Source organism: Scyliorhinus torazame, chromosome 10 (assembly GCF_047496885.1).
Source record: "Scyliorhinus torazame isolate Kashiwa2021f chromosome 10, sScyTor2.1, whole genome shotgun sequence".
Lineage (NCBI taxonomy): Eukaryota > Metazoa > Chordata > Chondrichthyes > Carcharhiniformes > Scyliorhinidae > Scyliorhinus > Scyliorhinus torazame.
In genome coordinates this window covers 128696145-128718367 of record NC_092716.1, presented here as the reverse complement: position 1 = coordinate 128718367, position 22223 = coordinate 128696145, and the positions used below count along the sequence as shown (strand labels likewise).

The window sequence follows — 22223 nt, the reverse complement described above, 5'->3', positions numbered from 1 at the left end:
CATTGAACTGATTAGGAAATTTGAGATTAAAAGTGAGGACGGCTTTTGCTCAAAAACCCATGAAAGAAAGAACTAGTGCACTCCCTCAGTACTGACCCTCTGACAGTGCAGCACTCCCTCAGTACTGACCCTCTGACAGTGCAGCACTCCCTCAGTACTGACCCTCTGACAGTGCAGCACTCCCTCAGTACTGACCCTCTGACAGTGCAGCACTCCCTCAGTACTGACCCTCTGACAGTGCAGCACTCCCTCAGTACTGCCCCTCTGACAGTGCAGCACTCCCTCAGTACTGACCCTCTGACAGTGCAGCACTCCCTCAGTACTGACCCTCTGACAGTGCAGCACTCCCTCAGTACTGACCCTCTGACAGTGCATCACTCACTCAGTACTGACCCTCTGACAGTGCAGCACTCCCTCAGTACTGACCCTCTGACAGTGCAGCACTCCCAAAGTACTGCCCCTCTGACAGTGCAGCACTCCCTCAGTACTGACCCTCTGACAGTGCAGCACTCCCTCAGTACTGACCCTCTGACAGTGCAGCACTCCCTCAGTACTGCCCCTCTGACAGTGCAGCACTCCCTCAGTACTGACCCTCTGACAGTGCAGCACTCCCTCAGTACTGCCCCTCTGACAGTGCAGCACTCCCTCAGTACTGACCCTCTGACAGTGCGGCACTCCCTCAGTACTGACCCTCTGACAGTGCAGCACTCCCTCAGTACTGACCCTCTGACAGTGCAGCACTCCCTCAGTACTGACCCTCTGACAGTGCAGCACTCCCTCAGTACTGACCCTCTGACAGTGCAGCACTCCCTCAGTACTGCCCCTCTGACAGTGCAGCACTCCCTCAGTACTGACCCTCTGACAGTGCAGCACCCCCTTAGTACTGACCCTCTGACAGTGCATCACTCCCTCAGTACTGACCCTCTGACAGTGCAGCACCCCCTTAGTACTGACCCTCTGACAGTGCATCACTCACTCAGTACTGACCCTCTGACAGTGCAGCACCCCCTTAGTACTGACCCTCTGACAGTGCAGCACTCCCTCAGTACTGACCCTCTGACAGAGCAGCACTCCCTCAGTAATGTCACTCTGACAGTGCTGCACTCCCTCAGTACTGACACTCTGACAGTGCGGCACTCCCTCAGTACTGACCCTCTGACACTGCGGCACTCCCTCAGTACTGACCCTCTGACAAAGCATCACTCACTGAGTACTGACCCTCTGACAGTGCGGCACTCACTCAGTACTGACCCTCTGACAGTGCATCACTCCCTCAGTACTGACCCTCAGACAGTGCAGCACTCACTCAGTACTGACCTTCTGACAGTGCGGCACACACTCAGTCCTGACCCTCTGACAGTGCGGCACTCCCTCATTGCAGATCCTCTGACAGTGCGACACTCACTCAGTACTGACCCTCTGACAGTGAGGCACTCCCTCAGTACTGACCCTCTGACACTGCGGCACTCACTCAGTACTGACCATCTGACAGTACGGCACTCCCTCAGTGCAGATCCTCTGACAGTGCAGTACTCCCTCAGTACTGATCCACTGACAGTGCAGCACTCCCTCAGTACTGACCCTCTGACAGTGCTGCACTCCCTCAGTACTGACCCTCTGACAGTGCGGCACTCCCTCAGTACTGACCCTCTGACAGTGCAGCACTCCCTCAGTACTGACCCTCTGACAGTGCATCACTCACTCAGTACTGACCCTCTGACGGTGCGGCACTTCCTCAGTACTGACCCTCTGACAGTGCGGCCCTCCCTCAGTACTGATCCTCTGACACTGCGGCACTCACTCAGTACTGACCCTCTGACAAAGCATCACTCACTCAGTACTGACCCTCTGACAGTGCGACACTTGCTCCCTACTGACCCTCTGACAGGGCAGCACTCACTCAGTACTGACCCTCTGACAGGGCAGCACTCCCTCAGTACTGACCCTCTGTCAGTGCAGCACTCCCTCAGTACTGACGCTCTGACTGTGCAGCACACCCTCAGTAATGACCCTCTGACAGTGCGGCACTCCCTCAGTACTGACCCTCTGACAGTGCGGCCCTCCCTCAGTACTGATCCTCTGACACTGCGGCACTCACTCAGTACTGACCCTCTGACAAAGCATCACTCACTCAGTACTGACCCTCTGACCGTGCGACACTTGCTCCGTACTGACCCTCTGACAGGGCAGCACTCACTCAGTACTGACCCTCTGACAGGGCAGCACTCCCTCAGTACTGACCCTCTGTCAGTGCAGCACTCCCTCAGTACTGACTCTCTGACTGTGCAGCACACCCTCATTACTGACCCTCTGACAGTGCAGCACTCCCTCAGTACTGACCCTCTGACAGGGCAGCACTCACTCAGTACTGACCCTCTGACAGTGCAGCGCTCCTGCAGTACTGACCCTGTGACAGTGCGGCACTCCCTCAGTACAGATCCTCTGACAGTGCGGCACTCCCTCAGTACAGATCCTCTGACAGTGCGGCACTCCCTCAGTACAAATCGTCTGACAGTGCGGCACTCCCTCAGTACTGACCCTCTGACAGTGCGGCACTCACTCGGTACAGATCCTCTGACAGTGCAGCACTCACTCAGTACTGACCCTCTGACAGGGCAGCACTCCCTCAGTACTGACCCTCTGACAGTGCAACACACCCTCAGTACTGACCCTCTGACAGTGCGGCACTGCCTCAGTACTGACCCTCTGACGGTGCGACACTCACTCAGTACTGACCCTCTGACGGTGCGACACTTCCTCAGTACTGACCCTCTGACAGTGTGGCACTCCCTCAGTACTGACCCTCTGACACTGCGGCACTCCCTCAGTACTGACCCTCTGACAATGCATCACTCCCTCAGTACTGACCCTCAGACAGTGCAGCACTCACTCAGTACTGACCTTCTGACAGTGCGGCACACACTCAGTCCTGACCCTCTGACAGTGCGGCACTCCTTCATTGCAGATCCTCTGACAGTGCGACACTCACTCAGTACTGACCCTCTGACAGTGCGGCTCTCCCTCAGTACTGACCCTCTGACACTGCGGCACTCACTCAGTACTGACCATCTGACAGTACGGCACTCCCTCAGTGCAGATCCTCTGACAGTGCGGCAGTCCATCAGTACAGATCCTCTGACAGTGCGGCAATCCCTCAGTACTGACCCTCTGACAAAGCATCACTCACTCAGTACTGACCCTCTGACAGTGCGGCACTCACTCAGTACAGACCCTCTGACAGTGCGGCACTCACTCAGTACTGACCCTCTGACAGTGCGGCACTCCCTCAGTACTTACACTCTGACAGTGCGGCACTCCCTCAGTACTGACCCTCTGACACTGCGGCACTCCCTCAGTACTGACCCTCAGACAGTGCAGCACTCACTCAGTACTGACCCTCTGACGGTGCGACACTTCCTCAGTACTGACCCCCTGACAATGCATCACTCCCTCAGTACTGACCCTCAGACAGTGCAGCACTCACTCAGTACTGACCTTCTGACAGTGCGGCACACACTCAGTCCTGACCCTCTGACAGTGCGGCACTCCTTCATTGCAGATCCTCTGACAGTGCGACACTCACTCAGCACTGACCCTCTGACAAGGCGGCTCTCCCTCAGTACTGACCCTCTGACACTGCGGCACTCACTCAGTACTGACCATCTGACAGTACGGCACTCCCTCAGTGCAGATCCTCTGACAGTGCGGCAGTCCATCAGTACAGATCCTCTGACAGTGCGGCAATCCCTCAGTACTGACCCTCTGACAAAGCATCACTCACTCAGTACTGACCCTCTGACAGTGCGGCACTCACTCAGCACTGACCCTCTGACAGTGCGGCACTCACTCAGTACTGACCCTCTGACAGTGCGGCACTCACTCCGTACTGACCCTCTGACAGTGCGGCACTCCTTCAGTACTGACCCTCTGCCAGTGTGGCACTCACTCAGTACTGACCCTTTGACAGGGCAGCGCTCCCTCAGTACTGACCCTCTGACAGTGCAGCACTCCATCAGTACTGACCCTCTGAGAGTGCACCACTCCCTCAGTACTGACCCACTGACAGCGCAGTACTCCCTCAGTACTGATCCACTGACAGTGCAGCACTCCCTCAGTACTGACCCTCTGACAGTGCGGCCCTCCCTCAGTACTGACCCTCTGACACTGCGGCACTCACTCAGTACTGACCCTCTGACAAAGCATCACTCACTCAGTACTGACCCTCTGACAGTGCGACACTTGCTCCGTACCGACCCTCTGACAGGGCAGCACTCACTCAGTACTGACCCTCTGACAGGGCAGCACTACCTCAGTACTGACCCTCTGACAGTGCAGCACTCCCTCAGTACTGACGCTCTGACTGTGCAGCACACCCTCAGTACTGACCCTCTGACAGTGCGGCATTTCCTCATTACTGACTCTCTGACAGTGCAGCACTCCCTCAGTATTGACCCTCTGACAGTGCGGCACTCACTCAGTCCTGACCCTCTGACAGTGCGGCACTCATTCAGTACTGACCCTCTGACAGTGCAGCACTCCCTCAGTACTGACCCTCTGACAGTGCGGCACTCCCTCAGTACTGACCCTCTGACAGTGCAACACTCACTCAGTACTGACCCTCTGACAGGGCAGCACACACTCAGTACTGACCCTCTGACAGTGCAGCGCTCCTGCAGTACTGACCCTGTGACAGTGCGGCACTCCCTCAGTACAGATCCTCTGACAGTGCGGCACTCCCTCAGTACAGATCCTCTGACAGTGCGGCACTCACTCGGTACAGATCCTCTGACAGTGCAGCACTCACTCAGTACTGACCCTCTGACGGTGCGACACTTCCTCAGTACTGACCCTCTGACAATGCAGCACTCACTCAGTACTGACACTCTGACAGTGCGGCACTCCCTCAGTACTGACCCTCTGACAGTGCAGCACTCCCTCAGTACTGACCCTCTGACAGTGCAGCACTGCCTCAGTACTGACCCTCTGACAGTGCAGCACTCCCTCAGTACTGACCCTCTGACAGTGCAGCGCTCACTCAGTACTGACCTTCTGACAGTGCGGCACACACTCAGTCCTGACCCTCTGACAGTGCGGCACTCCCTCATTGCAGATCCTCTGACAGTGCGACACTCACTCAGTACTGACCCTCTGACAGTGCGGCTCTCCCTCTGTACTGACCCTCTGACACTGCGGCACTCACTCAGTACTGACCATCTGACAGTACGGCACTCCCTCAGTGCAGATCCTCTGACAGTGCGGCAGTCCATCAGTACAGATCCTCTGACAGTGCGGCAATCCCTCAGTACTGACCCTCTGACAAAGCATCACTCACTCAGTACTGACCCTCTGACAGTGCGGCACTCACTCAGTACTGACCCTCTGACAGTGCGGCACTCACTCAGTACTGACCCTCTGACAGTGCGGCACTCACTCCGTACTGACCCTCTGACAGTGCGGCACTCCTTCAGTACTGACCCTCTGCCAGTGTGGCACTCACTCAGTACTGACCCTTTGACAGGGCAGCGCTCCCTCAGTACTGACCCTCTGACAGTGCAGCACTCCATCAGTACTGACCCTCTGAGAGTGCATCACTCCCTCAGTACTGACCCACTGACAGTGCAGTACTCCCTCAGTACTGATCCACTGACAGTGCAGCACTCTCTCAGTACTGACCCTCTGACAGTGCTGCACTCCCTCAGTACTGACCCTCTGACAGTGCAGCACTCCCTCAGTACTGACCCTCTGACAGTGCGGCGCTCCCTCAGTACTGATCCTCTGACAGAGCAGCACTCCCTCAGTCATGTCCCTCTGACAGTGCGGCACTCCCTCAGTGCTGACCCTCTGACAGTGCAGCACTCCCTCAGTACTGACCCTCTGACAGTGCAGCACTCCCTCAGTACTGACCCTCTGACAGTGCAGCACTCCCTCAGTACTGACCCTCTGACAGTGCAGCGCTCGCTCAGTACTGATCCTTTGACAGTGCGGCACTCCCTCAGTACTGACCCTCTGACAGTGCAACACTCACTCCGTACTGACCCTCTGACAGTGTGGCACTCCCTCAGTACTGACCCTCTGACACTGCGGCACTCCCTCAGTACTGACCCTCTGACAATGCATCACTCCCTCAGTACTGACCCTCAGACAGTGCAGCACTCACTCAGTACTGACCTTCTGACAGTGCGGCACACACTCAGTCCTGACCCTCTGACAGTGCGGCACTCCTTCATTGCAGATCCTCTGACAGTGCGACACTCACTCAGTACTGACCCTCTGACAGTGCGGCTCTCCCTCAGTACTGACCCTCTGACACTGCGGCACTCACTCAGTACTGACCATCTGACAGTACGGCACTCCCTCAGTGCAGATCCTCTGACAGTGCGGCAGTCCATCAGTACAGATCCTCTGACAGTGCGGCAATCCCTCAGTACTGACCCTCTGACAAAGCATCACTCACTCAGTACTGACCCTCTGACAGTGCGGCACTCACTCAGTACAGACCCTCTGACAGTGCGGCACTCACTCAGTACTGACCCTCTGACAGTGCGGCACTCCCTCAGTACTTACACTCTGACAGTGCGGCACTCCCTCAGTACTGACCCTCTGACACTGCGGCACTCCCTCAGTACTGACCCTCAGACAGTGCAGCACTCACTCAGTACTGACCCTCTGACGGTGCGACACTTCCTCAGTACTGACCCCCTGACAATGCATCACTCCCTCAGTACTGACCCTCAGACAGTGCAGCACTCACTCAGTACTGACCTTCTGACAGTGCGGCACACACTCAGTCCTGACCCTCTGACAGTGCGGCACTCCTTCATTGCAGATCCTCTGACAGTGCGACACTCACTCAGCACTGACCCTCTGACAAGGCGGCTCTCCCTCAGTACTGACCCTCTGACACTGCGGCACTCACTCAGTACTGACCATCTGACAGTACGGCACTCCCTCAGTGCAGATCCTCTGACAGTGCGGCAGTCCATCAGTACAGATCCTCTGACAGTGCGGCAATCCCTCAGTACTGACCCTCTGACAAAGCATCACTCACTCAGTACTGACCCTCTGACAGTGCGGCACTCACTCAGCACTGACCCTCTGACAGTGCGGCACTCACTCAGTACTGACCCTCTGACAGTGCGGCACTCACTCCGTACTGACCCTCTGACAGTGCGGCACTCCTTCAGTACTGACCCTCTGCCAGTGTGGCACTCACTCAGTACTGACCCTTTGACAGGGCAGCGCTCCCTCAGTACTGACCCTCTGACAGTGCAGCACTCCATCAGTACTGACCCTCTGAGAGTGCACCACTCCCTCAGTACTGACCCACTGACAGCGCAGTACTCCCTCAGTACTGATCCACTGACAGTGCAGCACTCCCTCAGTACTGACCCTCTGACAGTGCGGCCCTCCCTCAGTACTGACCCTCTGACACTGCGGCACTCACTCAGTACTGACCCTCTGACAAAGCATCACTCACTCAGTACTGACCCTCTGACAGTGCGACACTTGCTCCGTACCGACCCTCTGACAGGGCAGCACTCACTCAGTACTGACCCTCTGACAGGGCAGCACTACCTCAGTACTGACCCTCTGACAGTGCAGCACTCCCTCAGTACTGACGCTCTGACTGTGCAGCACACCCTCAGTACTGACCCTCTGACAGTGCGGCATTTCCTCATTACTGACTCTCTGACAGTGCAGCACTCCCTCAGTATTGACCCTCTGACAGTGCGGCACTCACTCAGTCCTGACCCTCTGACAGTGCGGCACTCATTCAGTACTGACCCTCTGACAGTGCAGCACTCCCTCAGTACTGACCCTCTGACAGTGCGGCACTCCCTCAGTACTGACCCTCTGACAGTGCGGCACTCCCTCAGTACTGACCCTCTGACAGTGCAACACTCACTCAGTACTGACCCTCTGACAGGGCAGCACACACTCAGTACTGACCCTCTGACAGTGCAGCGCTCCTGCAGTACTGACCCTGTGACAGTGCGGCACTCCCTCAGTACAGATCCTCTGACAGTGCGGCACTCCCTCAGTACAGATCCTCTGACAGTGCGGCACTCACTCGGTACAGATCCTCTGACAGTGCAGCACTCACTCAGTACTGACCCTCTGACGGTGCGACACTTCCTCAGTACTGACCCTCTGACAATGCAGCACTCACTCAGTACTGACACTCTGACAGTGCGGCACTCCCTCAGTACTGACCCTCTGACAGTGCAGCACTCCCTCAGTACTGACCCTCTGACAGTGCAGCACTGCCTCAGTACTGACCCTCTGACAGTGCAGCACTCCCTCAGTACTGACCCTCTGACAGTGCAGCGCTCACTCAGTACTGACCTTCTGACAGTGCGGCACACACTCAGTCCTGACCCTCTGACAGTGCGGCACTCCCTCATTGCAGATCCTCTGACAGTGCGACACTCACTCAGTACTGACCCTCTGACAGTGCGGCTCTCCCTCTGTACTGACCCTCTGACACTGCGGCACTCACTCAGTACTGACCATCTGACAGTACGGCACTCCCTCAGTGCAGATCCTCTGACAGTGCGGCAGTCCATCAGTACAGATCCTCTGACAGTGCGGCAATCCCTCAGTACTGACCCTCTGACAAAGCATCACTCACTCAGTACTGACCCTCTGACAGTGCGGCACTCACTCAGTACTGACCCTCTGACAGTGCGGCACTCACTCAGTACTGACCCTCTGACAGTGCGGCACTCACTCCGTACTGACCCTTTGACAGGGCAGCGCTCCCTCAGTACTGACCCTCTGACAGTGCAGCACTCCATCAGTACTGACCCTCTGAGAGTGCATCACTCCCTCAGTACTGACCCACTGACAGTGCAGTACTCCCTCAGTACTGATCCACTGACAGTGCAGCACTCTCTCAGTACTGACCCTCTGACAGTGCTGCACTCCCTCAGTACTGACCCTCTGACAGTGCAGCACTCCCTCAGTACTGACCCTCTGACAGTGCGGCGCTCCCTCAGTACTGATCCTCTGACAGAGCAGCACTCCCTCAGTCATGTCCCTCTGACAGTGCGGCACTCCCTCAGTGCTGACCCTCTGACAGTGCAGCACTCCCTCAGTACTGACCCTCTGACAGTGCAGCACTCCCTCAGTACTGACCCTCTGACAGTGCAGCACTCCCTCAGTACTGACCCTCTGACAGTGCAGCGCTCGCTCAGTACTGACCCTTTGACAGTGCGGCACTCCCTCAGTACTGACCCTCTGACAGTGCAACACTCACTCCGTACTGAACCTCTGACAGGGCAGCACTCACTCAGTACTGACCCTCTGACAGTGCATCACTCACTCTGTACTGACCCTCTGACAGTGTGGCACTTCCTCAGTACAGATCCTCTGACAGTGCGGCACTCCCTCAGTACAAATCGTCTGACAGTGCGGCACTCCCTCAGTACGGACCCTCTGACAGTGCAGCACTCCCTCAGTACTGACCCTCTGACAGAGCAGCACTCCCTCAATACTGACCCTCTTACAGTGCGGCACTCCTTCAGTACTGACCCTCTGACAGTGCGGCACTCCCTCAGTACTGACCCTCTGACAGGGCACCACTCCCTCAGTACTGACCCACTGACAGTGCAGCACTTACTCAATACTGACCCTCTGACAGTGCAGCACTCACTCAATACTGACCCTCTGACAGTGCAACGCTCCCTCCGTAGTGACCCTCAGACAGTGCCGCACTCCCTCACTGTAAATTGGAATTTTGTGCTCAATTCTCCAGAGCGGGTCCTACTCACGAAGGGAGGACAGGACTGCTGCTGAGCTGTGTTGAAACTGAAAAGAGTTATGTTGCCAGCTCATATTCGTTGGAAGAGCTGATACCTGGACAAATCTGCTGTCTTCAATATTCTGGCACTGTGATCCTTCCTCCTTTCCAGGCAATCCAGGTCTCCCCCTCTAATCTGTCGATTCTGGAGCCGAAAACCCACTGCCAATCAGTCAGCACAAATAGAAATATTGAAACATGGAGAATAGGAGCAAGAGGAGGCCATGTGGCTCATCGTGCCACTCATTATATTAATGGCTTCTCATCCAACTCAATAGCCTAATTCTACTTTCCCCCAATATCCTTTGATCCTCTTCGCCCAAAGTGCTATAACTAACTGCTTCTTGAAAACATGCAATGTTTTGACCTCAATTGCTTCCTGTGGTGACGAATTCCACAGGCCCACCACTATGGGTGAAGAAATTTCTCCTCATCTCTGTCCTAAATAGCCTACCCCGTATACTCAAACTGTGACCCCTGGTTCTGGACACACCCACCATCGGGTACACTCTTCCTGCATCTACCCTATCTTAGTTCTGTTAGAATTGTATACGTTTTATGAGAACCCCCCCCTCCCCGCATTCTTCTGAACTCCAAGGGGCGGCACGGTAGCACAGTGGTTAGTACAGTTGCTTCACAGCACCAAGGTCCCAGGTTCCATTCCCACCTTGGGTCAATGTCTGTGCAGAGTCTGCACGTTCTCCCCGTGTCTGCGAGGGTTTCCTCCCACAAGTCCCGAAACACGTGCGGTTACGTGAATTGGACATTCTGAATTTCTCCCTCAGTGTACCCAAACAGACGCCAGAATGTGGCGACTAGGGGGTTTTCACAGTAACATCATTGCAGTGCTAATGTAAGCCTACTTGTGACAATAAAGATTATTATTTTTATTATACAATTCTAAATGATTCAATCTGTCCTTGTACATCAGTCCCGCTGTCCCAGGAATCAGTCTGGTAAACCTTCACTGCGCTCCCTCTCGAGCAAGATAAGGAGACCAACACTACAATCAATATTCCAGGTGTGGCCTGGCCTCACCAAGATCCTGTATAATTGCATGCTGCTCCTGCATTTGAATCCTCTCGCTATGAAGGCCAGCATACCATTTGCCTTCTTTACCGCCAGCTGCACCTGCACCTCTCCTAATTTATCGCCATTCAGATAATAGGCTGTTTGTTTTTGCTGCCAAAGTGGATAACCTCACATTTCTCCAAACTATACTGCATCTGCTATTCATTTGCCCACTCACTCAACTTGTCCAAATTACACTGAAGGATCTCTGCATCCTCCTCACAGCTCACCATCCCACACAACTTGGTGTTTTCTGCAATAACGTTTCTTTAGTTAAACTCCGAATCCAGACAGTCACGGGAAAATATTCCTCATGGACTCTAACACACCACTAAGCTTCTGCGTGAGCTCAGTACCCAGAATGACATGTGTCTGCTGTGTAACTGCCATGTAAGCACAGTATCCAGAGTGACGTGTATCAGCTGTGTTAGCTCAGTATCCAGAGTGACGTGTATCTGCTGTGTTAGCTCAGTATCCAGAGTGACGTGCATCTGCTGTGTGAACCCGGTATCCAGAGTGACGTGTATCTGCTGTGTGAACTCGGTATCCAGAGTGACGTGTATCTGCTGTGTGAACCCGGTATCCAGAGTGACGTGTATCTGCTGTGTGAACTCGGTATCCAGAGTGACGTGTATCTGCTGTGTGAACTCGGTATCCAGAGTTACGTGTATCTGCTGTGTGAACTCAGTATTTAGAGTGATGTGTGTCTGCTGCGTGAGCACAGTATCCAGTGATGTGTATCTGATATGTGAACTCGGTATCCAGAGTGATGTGTATTTGCTGTGTGAACTCGGTATCCAGAGTGATGTGTATCTGCTGTGGGACAGTGAAAATAGCGCGGGAGCTGAGTGAGCCGGGAAATTGAAAATAGCGCGGGAGCTGAGTGAGCCGGGACAGTGAAAACAGCGCGAGAGGTGAGTGAGCCGGGACAGTGAAAACAGGGCAAGAGCTGAGTGAGCCGAGACATTGAAAACAGCGCGGGAGGTGAGTGTGTCGGGACATTGAAAACAGCGCGGGAGCTGAGTGAGCCGGGACATTGAAAACAGCGCGGGACGTGAGTGAGCTGGGACAGTGAAAACAGCGCGAGAGGTGAGTGAGCCGGGAAATTGAAAACAGCGCGGGGAGCTGAGTGAGCCGGGACAGTGAAAACAGCGTGAGAGGTGAGTGAGCCGGGAAATTGAAAACAGCGTGGGAGCTGAGTGAGCCGGGACATTTAAAACAGCGCGGGAGGTGAGTGAGCTGGGACAGTGAAAACAGCACGAGAGGTGAGTGAGCCGGGAGATTGAAAACAGCGCAGGAGCTGAGTGAGCCGGGAAATTGAAAACAGCGTGGGAGCTGAGTGAGCTGGGACATTGAAAACAGCGCGAGAGGTGAGTGAGCCGGGACATTGAAAACAGCGCGGGAGCTGAGTGAGCCAGGACAATGAAAACAGCGCGAGAGGTGAGTGAGCCGGGACAGTGAAAATAGCACGAGAGGCGAGTGAGCCGGGACAGTGAAAACAGCGCGAGAGGTGAGTGAGCCGGGACATTGAAAACAGCGCGAGAGGTGAGTGAGCCGGGACAGTGAAAACAGCGCGGGAGGAGAAAGAGCCTGGAGATTTAAAAAGCGCGTGAGGTTTAAAAAGCGCAGGAGCTGCGAGTCAGAGCGGAGATTTTAAAAGATTTTAAAAGCCTAGTTTCGGGAGCGGTTCGGAGGAGGAGGAGCAGTCTCTGTCAGGGAGAGAACCTGAGAACATCTAAGACATTCAGAAGGTAAGTAAGTGATTTTTACTCATTTTTACTTTTATACCTTTTTCAAATTGTGTGTGTCGGGGGGAAACTGAAGTGACATCACAGAAAAGCTGTGACCTGGGTGGCTGGTTGGGAATCTACACTAAATTAAAAAAATTAAGCATTGGTAACTAATTAAACATAATTACTTAATTATAATTTAGAGGGGGATCTAAACCAGAGATCGGAGAGTACTATATTTAGCTTTCGCATTTATATTAGAAATCTAGTGCTAGGAAACAGATAGTTAACAGTAACTTTGAAAAAAATTTTAAAATATAAAATTTTTTATTTTAAAAACCTTTTAATTTTAATTAATGGACGCAATGTCAGTTAGAGGGGTGCAGTGCTCTGACTGAGAGATGTGGCAGGTCCGGGAGGCTTCCAGCGTCCCGAATGGCTTCATCTGCAGAAAGTGCACCCAACTGGAGCTCCTCACAGACCGCATGGCTTGGTTGGAGCAGCAATTGGATGCACTTAGGAGCATGCAGGTGGCGGAAAGCGTCATAGATCGCAATTCTATAAATGTGGTCACACCCAAGGTTCAGGCAGAGACATGGGTGACCACCAGAAAGGGCAGGCAGTCAGTGCAGGAATCCCCTGTGGTTGTCCCCCTCTCGAACAGGTATACCCCTTTGGATACTGTCGGGGGGGATAGCCTATTGGGAAAACAGCAGCATCCAGAGCAGTGGCACCACGGCTGGCTCTGATGTCCAGAAGGGAGGGTCAAAGCACAGAAGAGCAATAGTAATAGGGGACTCTATAGTCAGGGGCACAGATAGGCACTTCTGTGGACGTGAAAGAGACTCCAGGATGGTATGTTGCCTCCCTGGTGCCAGGGTCCAGGATGTCTCCGAACGGGTAGAGGGCATTCTGAAGGGGGAGGGCAAACAGGCAGAGGTCGTTGTACATATTGGTACTAATGACATAGGCAGGAAGGGGCATGAGGTCCTGCAGCAGGATTTCAGGGAGCTAGGCAGAAAGTTAAAAGACAGGACCTCTAGGGTTGTAATCTCGGGATTACTCCCTGTGCCACGTGCCAGTGAGGCTAGAAATAGGAAGATAGAGCAGCTAAACACGTGGCTAAACAGCTGGTGTAGGAGGGAGGGTTTCCGTTATCTGGACCACTGGGAGCTCTTCCGGGGCAGTGTGACCTGTATAAGAAGGACGGGTTGCATCTAAACCGGAGCGGCATAAATATCCTGGCCACGAGGTTTGCTAGTGTCACACGGGAGGGTTTAAACTAGTATGGCAGGGGGGTGGGCACGGGAGCAATAGGTCAAAAGGTGAGAGCATTGAGGGAGAACGAGGGAATAGGGACAGTGGGGCTCTGAGGCAGAGCAGACAGGGAGAAGTTGCTGAACACAGCGGGTCTGGTGGCCTGAAGTGCATATTTTTTAATGCAAGAAGTATTACGGGTAAGGCAGATGAACTTAGAGCTTGGATTAGTACTTGGAACTATGATGTTCTTGCCATTACAGAGACCTGGTTGAGGGAATGGCAGGATTGGCAGCTAAACGTTCCAGGATTTAGATGTTTCAGGCGGGATAGAGGTGGATGTAAAAGGGGAGGCGGAGTTGCGCTACTGGTTACGGAGAATATCACAGCTGAACTGCGGGAGGACACCTCAGAGGGCAGTGAGGCTATATGGGTAGAGATCAGGAATAAGAAGGGTGAAGTCACAATGTTGGGGGTTTACTACAGGCCTCCCAACAGCCAGCGGGAGATAGAGGAGCAGATAGGCAGACAGATTTTGGAAAAGAGTAAAAACAGCAGGGTTGTGGTGATGGGAGACTTCAACTTCCCCAATATTGACTGGGACTCACTTAGTGCCAGGGGCTTAGACGGGGCGGAGTTTGTAAGGAGCATCCAAGAGGGCTTCTTAAAACAATATGTAGACAGTCCAACTAGGGAAGGGGCAGTACTGGACCTGGTATTGGGGAATGAGCCTGGCCAGGTGGTAGATGTTTCAGTAGGGGAGCATTTCGGTAACAGTGACCACAATTCAGTATGTTTTAAAGTACTGGTGGACAAGGATAAGAGTGGTCCTAGGATGAATGTGCTAAATTGGGGAAGGCTAATTATAACAATATTAGGCGGGAACTGAAGAACATAGATTGGGGGCGCATGTTTGAGGGCAAATCAACATCTGACATGTGGGAGGCTTTCAAGTGTCAGTTGAAAGGAATTCCGGACCGGCATGTTCCTGTGAGGAAGAAGGATAAATACGGCAATTTTCGGGAACCTTGGATAACGAGAGATATTGTAGGCCTCGTCAAAAAGAAAAAGGAGGCATTTGTCAGGGCTAAAAGGCTGGGAACAGACGAAGCCTTCGTGGAATATAAGGAAAGTAGGAAGGAACTTAAGCAAGGAGTCAGGAGGGCTAGAAGGGGTCACGAAAAGTCATTGGCAAATAGGGTTAAGGCAAATCCCAAGGCTTTTTACATGTTCATAAAAAGCAAGAGGGTAGCCAGGGAAAGAGTTGGCCCACTGAAGGATAAGCAAGGGAATCTATGTGTGGAGCCAGAGGAAATGGGTGAGGTACTAAATTAATACTTTGCATCAGTATTCACCAAAGAGAAGAAATTGGTAGATGTTGAGTCTGGAGAAGGGTGTGTAGATAGCCTGGGTCACTTTGAGATCCAAAAAGATGAGGTGTTGGGTGTCTTAAAAAATATTAAGGTAGCTAAGTCCCCAGGGCCTGATGGGATCTACCCCAGAATACTGAAGGAGGCTGGAGAGGAAATTGCTGAGGCCTTGACAGAAATCTTTGGATCCTCACTGTCTTCAGGGGATGTCCCGGAGGACTGGAGAATAGCCAATGTTGTTCCTCTGTTTAAGAAGGGTAGCAAGGATAATCCAGGGAACTACAGGCCGGTGAGCCTTACTTCAGTGGTAGGGAAATTACTGGAGAGAATTCTTCGAGACAGGATCTACTCCCATTTGGAAGCAAATGGATGTATTAGTGAGAGGCAGCATGGTTTTGTGAAGGGGAGGTCGGTCTCACTAACTTGATAGAGTTTTTCGAGGAGGTCACTAAGATGATTGATGCAGGTAAGGCAGTGGATGTTGTCTATATGGACTTCAATAAGGCCTTTGACAAGGTCCCTCATGGTAGACTAGTACAAAAGGTGAAGTCACACGGGATCAGGGGTGAGCTGGCAAGGTGGATACAGAACTGGCTAGGTCATAGAAGGCAGAGAGTAGCAATTGAAGGATGCTTTTCTAATTGGGGGGCTGTGACCAGTGGTGTTCCACAGGGATCAGTGCTGGGACCTTTGCTGTTTGTAGTATATATAAATGATTTGGAGGAAAATGTAACTGGTCTGATTAGTAAGTTTGCAGACGACACAAAGGTTGGTGGAATTGCAGATAGCGATAAGGGCTGTCAGAGGATACAGCAGGATTTAGATTGTTTGGAGACTTGGGCGGAGAGATGGCAGATGGAGTTTAATCCGGACAAATGTGAGGTAATGCATTTTGGAAGGTCTAATGCAGGTAGGGAATATACAGTGAATGGTAGAACCCTCAAGAGTATTGAAAGTCAAAGAGATCTAGGGGTACAGGTCCACAGGTCACTGAAAGGGGCAACACAGGTGGAGAAGGTAGTCAAGAAGGCATACGGCATGCTTGCCTTCATTGGCCGGGGCATTGAGTATAAGAATTGGCAAGTCATGTTGCAGCTGTATAGAACCTTAGTTAGGCCACACTTGGAGTATAGTGTTCAATTCTGGTCGCCACACTACCAGAAGGATGTGGAGGCTTTAGAGAGGGTGCAGAAGAGATTTACCAGAATGTTGCCCTGTATGGAGGGCATTAGCTATGAGGAGCGGTTGAATAAACTCGGTTTGTTCTCACTGGAACGAAGGAGGTTGAGGGGAGACCTGATAGAGGTCTACAAAATTATGAGGGGCATAGACAGAGTGGATAGTCAGAGGCTTTTCCCCCGGGTAGAGGGGTAAATTACTAGGGGGCATAGGTTTAAGGTGAGAGGGGCAAGGTTTAGAGTAGATGTACGAGGCAAGTTTTTTACGCAGAGGGTAGTGGGTGCCTGGAACCCGCTACCGGAGGAGGTGGTGGAAGCAGGGACGATAGTGACATTTAAGGGGCATCTTGACAAATACATGAATAGGATGGGAATAGAGGGATACAGACTCAGGAAGTGTAGAAGATTGTAGTTTAGTCGGGCAGCATGGTCGGCACGGGCTTGGAGGGCCGAAGCGCCTGTTCCTGTGCTGTACATTTCTTTGTTCTTTGTTCTTTGTTCTTTGAACTCAGTATTCAGAGTGACGTGTATCTGCTGTGTGAGCACAGTATCCAGAGTGACGTGTATCTGCTGTGTGAGCACAGTATCCAGAGTGACGTGTATCTGCTGTGTGAGCACAGTATCCAGAGTGACGTGTATCTGCTGTGTGAGCACAGTATCCAGAGTGACGTGTATCTGCTCTGTGAGCTCTGTATCCAGAGTGATGTGTATCTGCTGTGTGAGCACAGTATCCAGTGATGTGTATCTGATATGTGAACTCGGTATCCAGTGATGTGTATCTGATATGTGAACTCGGTATCCAGAGTGATGTGTATCTGCTGTGTGAACTCGGTATCCAGAGTGATGTGTATCTGCTGTGTGAGCACAGTATCCAGAGTGACGTGTATCTGCTGTGTGAGCTCAGTATCCAGAGCGATGTGTATCTGCTGTGTGAGCTCAGTATCCAGTGATGTGTATCTGCTGTGTGAGCTCAGTATCCAGTGATGTATATCTGCTGTGTGAGCTCAGTATCCAGAGTGATATGCATCTGCTGTGTGAGCTCAGTCTCCAGTGATGTGTATCTGCTGTGTGAGCACAGTATCCAGAGTGACGTGTATCTGCTGTGTGAGCTCAGTATTCAGTGATGTCTATGTGCTGTGTGCGCTCAGTATCCAGAGTGATGTGTATCTGCTGTGTGAGCTCAGTATCCAGAGTGATGTGTATCTGTTGTGTGAGCACAGTATCCAGTGATGTGTATCTGATATGTGAACTCGTTATCCAGAGTGATGTGTATCTGCTGTGTGAACTCAGTATCCAGAGTGATGTGTATCTGCTGTGTGAGCTCAGTATCTAGAGTGATGTGTATCTGCTGTGTGAGCACAGTATCCAGTGATGTGTATCTGATATGTGAACTCGGTATTCAGAGTGATGTGTATCTGCTGTGTGAGCACAGTATCCAGAGTGATGTGTATCTGCTGTGTGAGCACAGTATCCAGTGGTGTGTATCTGGTATGTGAACTCGGTATCCAGAGTGATGTGTATGTGCTGTGTGAACTCGGTATCCAGAGTGATGTGTATCTGCTGTGTGAACTCAGTATTCAGATTGACGTGTATCTGCTGTGTGAGCACAGTATCCAGTGATGTGCATCTGATATGTGAACTCAGTATCCAGAATGATGTGTATCTGCTGTGTGAACTCTGTATCCAGAGTGATGTGTATCTGCTGTCTGAATTCGGTATCCAGGGTGACGTGTATCTGCTGTGTGAGCTCAGTATCCAGAGTGATGTGTATCTGCTGTCTGAGCACAGTATCCGGAGTGATGTGTATCTGCTCTGTAAGCTCTGTATCCAGAATGACGTGTATCTGCTGTGTGACCTCAGTATCCAGAGGGATGTGTATCTGCTGTGTGAGCACAGTGTCCAGAGGGATGTGTATCTGCTGTGTGAGCACAGTATCCAGTGATGTATATCTGCTATGTGAACTCAGTAGCCTGCGTGATGTGTATCTGCTGTGTGAGCACAGTATCCAGAGTGATGTGTATCTGTTGTGTGAGCTCTGTATCCAGAGTGATGTGTATCTGTTCTGTGAGCTCTGTATCCAGAGTGTCGTGTATCTGCTGTCTGAGCACAGTATCCAGAGTGATGTGTATCTGCTATGTGAACTCAGTATCCAGAGTGATGTGTTTCAGCTGTGTGAGCACAGTGGCCAGAATGACGTATATCTGCTGTGTGAGTTCAGTATCCAGTGTGACATATATCTGCTGTGTGAACGCAGCATCCAGAGTGATGTGTAACTGTTGTGTGCACTCAGTACCCAGTGACATGTGCCTGCTATGTAACTGCCATGTAAGCCCAGCACCCAGAGTGACATGTGTCTGATGTGTAACTGCTGTGTGCGCTCAGAAGACAGAGTGGCGTGTATCTGCTGTGTAATTGCCATGTGCGCTCAGAATCCAGAGTGGCGTGTATCTGCTGTGTAATTGGCATGTGCGCTCCGAATCCAGAGTGGCGTGTATCTTCTGTGTAATTGGCATGTGCGCTCAGAATCCAGAGTGGCGTGTATCTGCTGTGTAATTGTCGTGTGCGCTCAGAATCCAGAGTGGCGTGTATCTGCTGTGTAATTGTCGTGTGCGCTCAGAATCCAGAGTGGCGTGTATCTCCTGTATAATTGCCGTTTGCGCTCAGAATCTAGGGTGGCGTGTATATGCTGTGTAATTGCCGTGTGCGCTCAGAATCCAGAGTGGCGTGTGTCTGCTGAGTAACTGCCGTGTGCGCTCAGAATCCAGAGTGGTGTGTATCTGCTGTGTAACTGCTGTGTGAGCTCAGAGCCCAGAGTGACGTATGTCTGCTCTTTCCCACAGGATCAGATGGCGTCAGATCCCTCAGTGGTCGACATGTTTCTCACAGGTATCAAGCTGCTTATTAGCCCCCTTCTCCTAGTTTGTGGAAATGGGAGCTGGTGATTGGTTGGCGGGCTAGTTTCATGTTGCTTCATGTCTCCCTCTGAGTCTGACCAAGCTCTTTACCCTGGGTGTTGTGCAAAATACTGCGGTTGCAGGAGATCTAACAGAAAAATAAAATGCTCAAAAAACTCAACAGTGTCTGTCAGTACTTGTGGAGAAAAAAGTGTTCATGTTACCCGTCTCCAGAAAAGTCATATTTGACTTGAAAGGTTAACTTTGTTTCTTTCTCCACAGATGCTGCCACAGCCATTGAGATTTCGCAGCACTTAGTGTTTTGTTCTTAAAATTTGAGTTCCAGTATTTTTTGCAATTTTGACTGTGGTGTGTTAGTTTGCCACATCTTCTCCTTGTCTTGCGGATTAATCCTGAGCTGTGTTCTTGCTGTAGCCAGTCTTTGCCGAATGCATTAGGCAGCAGCATCAACACCCAACCTGGTACAACACAGTTCAGCAGCTTAATGCCACCATAATCTAACAATCACTTGGGGCTTCCTGTTTCCTGTCTGAGTGTTGAGCTGCCAGTATTTTTAACTCCTTTTGACAAGGCCACTTGTCAGCTTGGGTTTTCTAACAATGAGATTGGCCAGTGAAGTGTGAATGTTTCACACTGATGTTAGGTTGGTGCTCACTGCAGTTTAGGGTCAGGAAGCAAAGGGTTAATGGTGGTGGGTACAGTAGGTGGTCAGGGAGTGAAGCGTTAATGTGATTTTTCCTGTGTGTAGGCTCCTCATTCACAGACTGGTTCACCACGTTTGTCAACAATGTAACATCAGGACGGTATCCCATTATCCGGGACCAGATCTTCCGGTCAGTCTGTCCAATACATTGCATTATGTGTCTGTGTGTCCGCATGCCTGTGCGTGTGCATGTTTGTGCGTACGTGTATGCCTGCCTGCACGCTCGCGTCTGCGTGTGTATGTCTACGCTGTTATGACACCCTCGGAAGTGCGTGGTCAATTCCAACCCCATGTGTCCTGGAGTGACAATACAAGTGAATTAACCAATAATTACTATAAAAACATCCAAAGTCTTTGGCCCTTGACTGCCCAATAATTGCAGTCACCAGGTTTGTAAGTTGAAACACAATTATTGTTTATTTATAGAAAGATTAATGGTGAAATACACAGCATATACATTGATATACATTGACCCGTGCGCCTGCGCACGCGTGCCCCTGTGTCTGTGTGTCTGTATCTGAATCAGCCCATGTGTGGGTATCTGTGTATGAAACTGCCCATGGGAGAGTCTGTGTCTGAATCTGCCCATGGGTGTGTCTGTGTCTCAATCTGCCCGCGTGTGTGTGTCTGAATCCACCCATGTGTGTGTGTCTGAATCTGCTTGTGTGTGTGGCTGAATCTGCCTGAGAGTGTCTGTGTCTGAATCTGCCAGTGATAGTGTGTCTGAATCTGCCTGTGTGAGTGTGTGTGTCTGAATCTGCCTGTGTGTGTGTGTGTTTCTGAATCTGCCTGTGTGAGTGTGTGTGTCTGAATCTGCCTGTGAGAGTGACTGTGTCTGAATCTGCCCGTGTGTGTGTGTCTGAATCTGCCTGTGAGAGTGTCTGCGTCTGAATCGGCCCGTTTTTGTTTGTCTGAATGTGCCTGTGAGAGTGACTGTGTCTGAAACTGCCTGTTAGAGTGTCTGTGTCTGAAACTGCCCGTGTGTGTGTCTGAATCTGCCCATGTGTGTCTGAATCTGCCTGTGAGAGTGTCTATGTCTGAATCTGCCCACATGTGTGTGTCTGAATCTCCCTCTGAGACTGTGTCTGAATCTGCCTGTGACAACGTGTGTCTGAACCTGCCTCTGAGAGTGGGTGTCTGAATCTTTCTGTGAGAGTGTCTGTGTCTGAATCTGCCCATGTGTGTGTGTCTGAATCTGCCACTGAGAGTGTGTCTGAATCTGCCTGTGAGAGTGTGTCTGAATCTGCCTGTGAGTGTGTGTGTCTGAATCTGCCTGTGACAGTGTGTGTCGGAATCTGCCTGTGGCAGTGTGTGTCTGAATCTGTCTGTGAGTGTGTGTCTGAATCTGTCTGTGAGTGTGTGTCTGAATCTGCCTGTGACTGTGTCTGTCTGAATCTGCCTGTGACTGTGTCTGTCTGAATCTGCCTGTGAGAGTGTGTGTCTGAATCTGCCCTTTGTGTGTGTCTGAATCTGCCCGTGTGCGTGTCTACCTGAATGAACATGTGAGAGTGTCTGTGTCTGAATCTGCCTGAGTGTGTCTGAAACTGCTTGTGTGTGTGTGTGTCTGAATCTGCCTGTGTGTGTCTGTCTGAATGAGCCTGTGAGAGTGTTGTTCTCTGTTCTTTGTGTGTGTGTCCGAATCTGCCTGTGAGTGTCTGAATGAGCCTGTGAAAGTGTCTGTGTCTGAATCTGTCTGAGTTTGTGCCAGAATCTGCCTGTGTGAGTGTTTGAATCTGCCTGTGTGAGAGTGTGTCTGAATCTGCCTGTGTGTGTGTCTATCTGAATGAGCCCGAGAGTGTCAGTGTCTGAATCTGTCTGTGAGTTTGTGTCTGAATTTGCCTGTGAGAGTTTGTGTTTGAATTTGCCTGTGAGAGTGTGTGTCTGAATCTGCCTGTGTGAGTGTGTCTGAATCTGCCTGTGTGAGTATGTGTCTGAATCTGCCTGTGAGAGTGTCTGTGTCTGAATCTAACTGTATGCGTGTGTGTCTGCCTGTGAGAGTGTGTCTGCCTGTGAGAGTGTGTCTGCCTGTGAGAGTGTGTCTGCCTGTGAGAGTGTGTCTGCCTGTGAGAGTGTGTCTGCCTGTGAGAGTGTGTCTGCCTGTGAGAGTGTGTCTGCCTGTGAGAGTGTGTGTCTGCCTGTGAGAGTGCGTGTCTGCCTGTGAGAGTGCGTGTCTGCCTGTGAGAGTGCGTGTCTGCCT

General features: G+C 51.8%; 1 protein-coding gene across 2 annotated transcripts in view; it reads left to right on the top strand.

The window, feature by feature from the left end:
* Positions 1-22223, top strand: part of fbxo3 (F-box protein 3) — a 244221-nt gene that overhangs the window by 167936 nt on the left and 54062 nt on the right. For both annotated transcript variants that reach the window (XM_072518718.1, XM_072518719.1), the window contains 2 exons: positions 19249-19294; positions 20072-20156. In XM_072518718.1, the coding sequence (XP_072374819.1) occupies positions 19249-19294; positions 20072-20156 (131 nt within the window). The remainder of the gene's footprint in view (positions 1-19248; positions 19295-20071; positions 20157-22223) is intronic.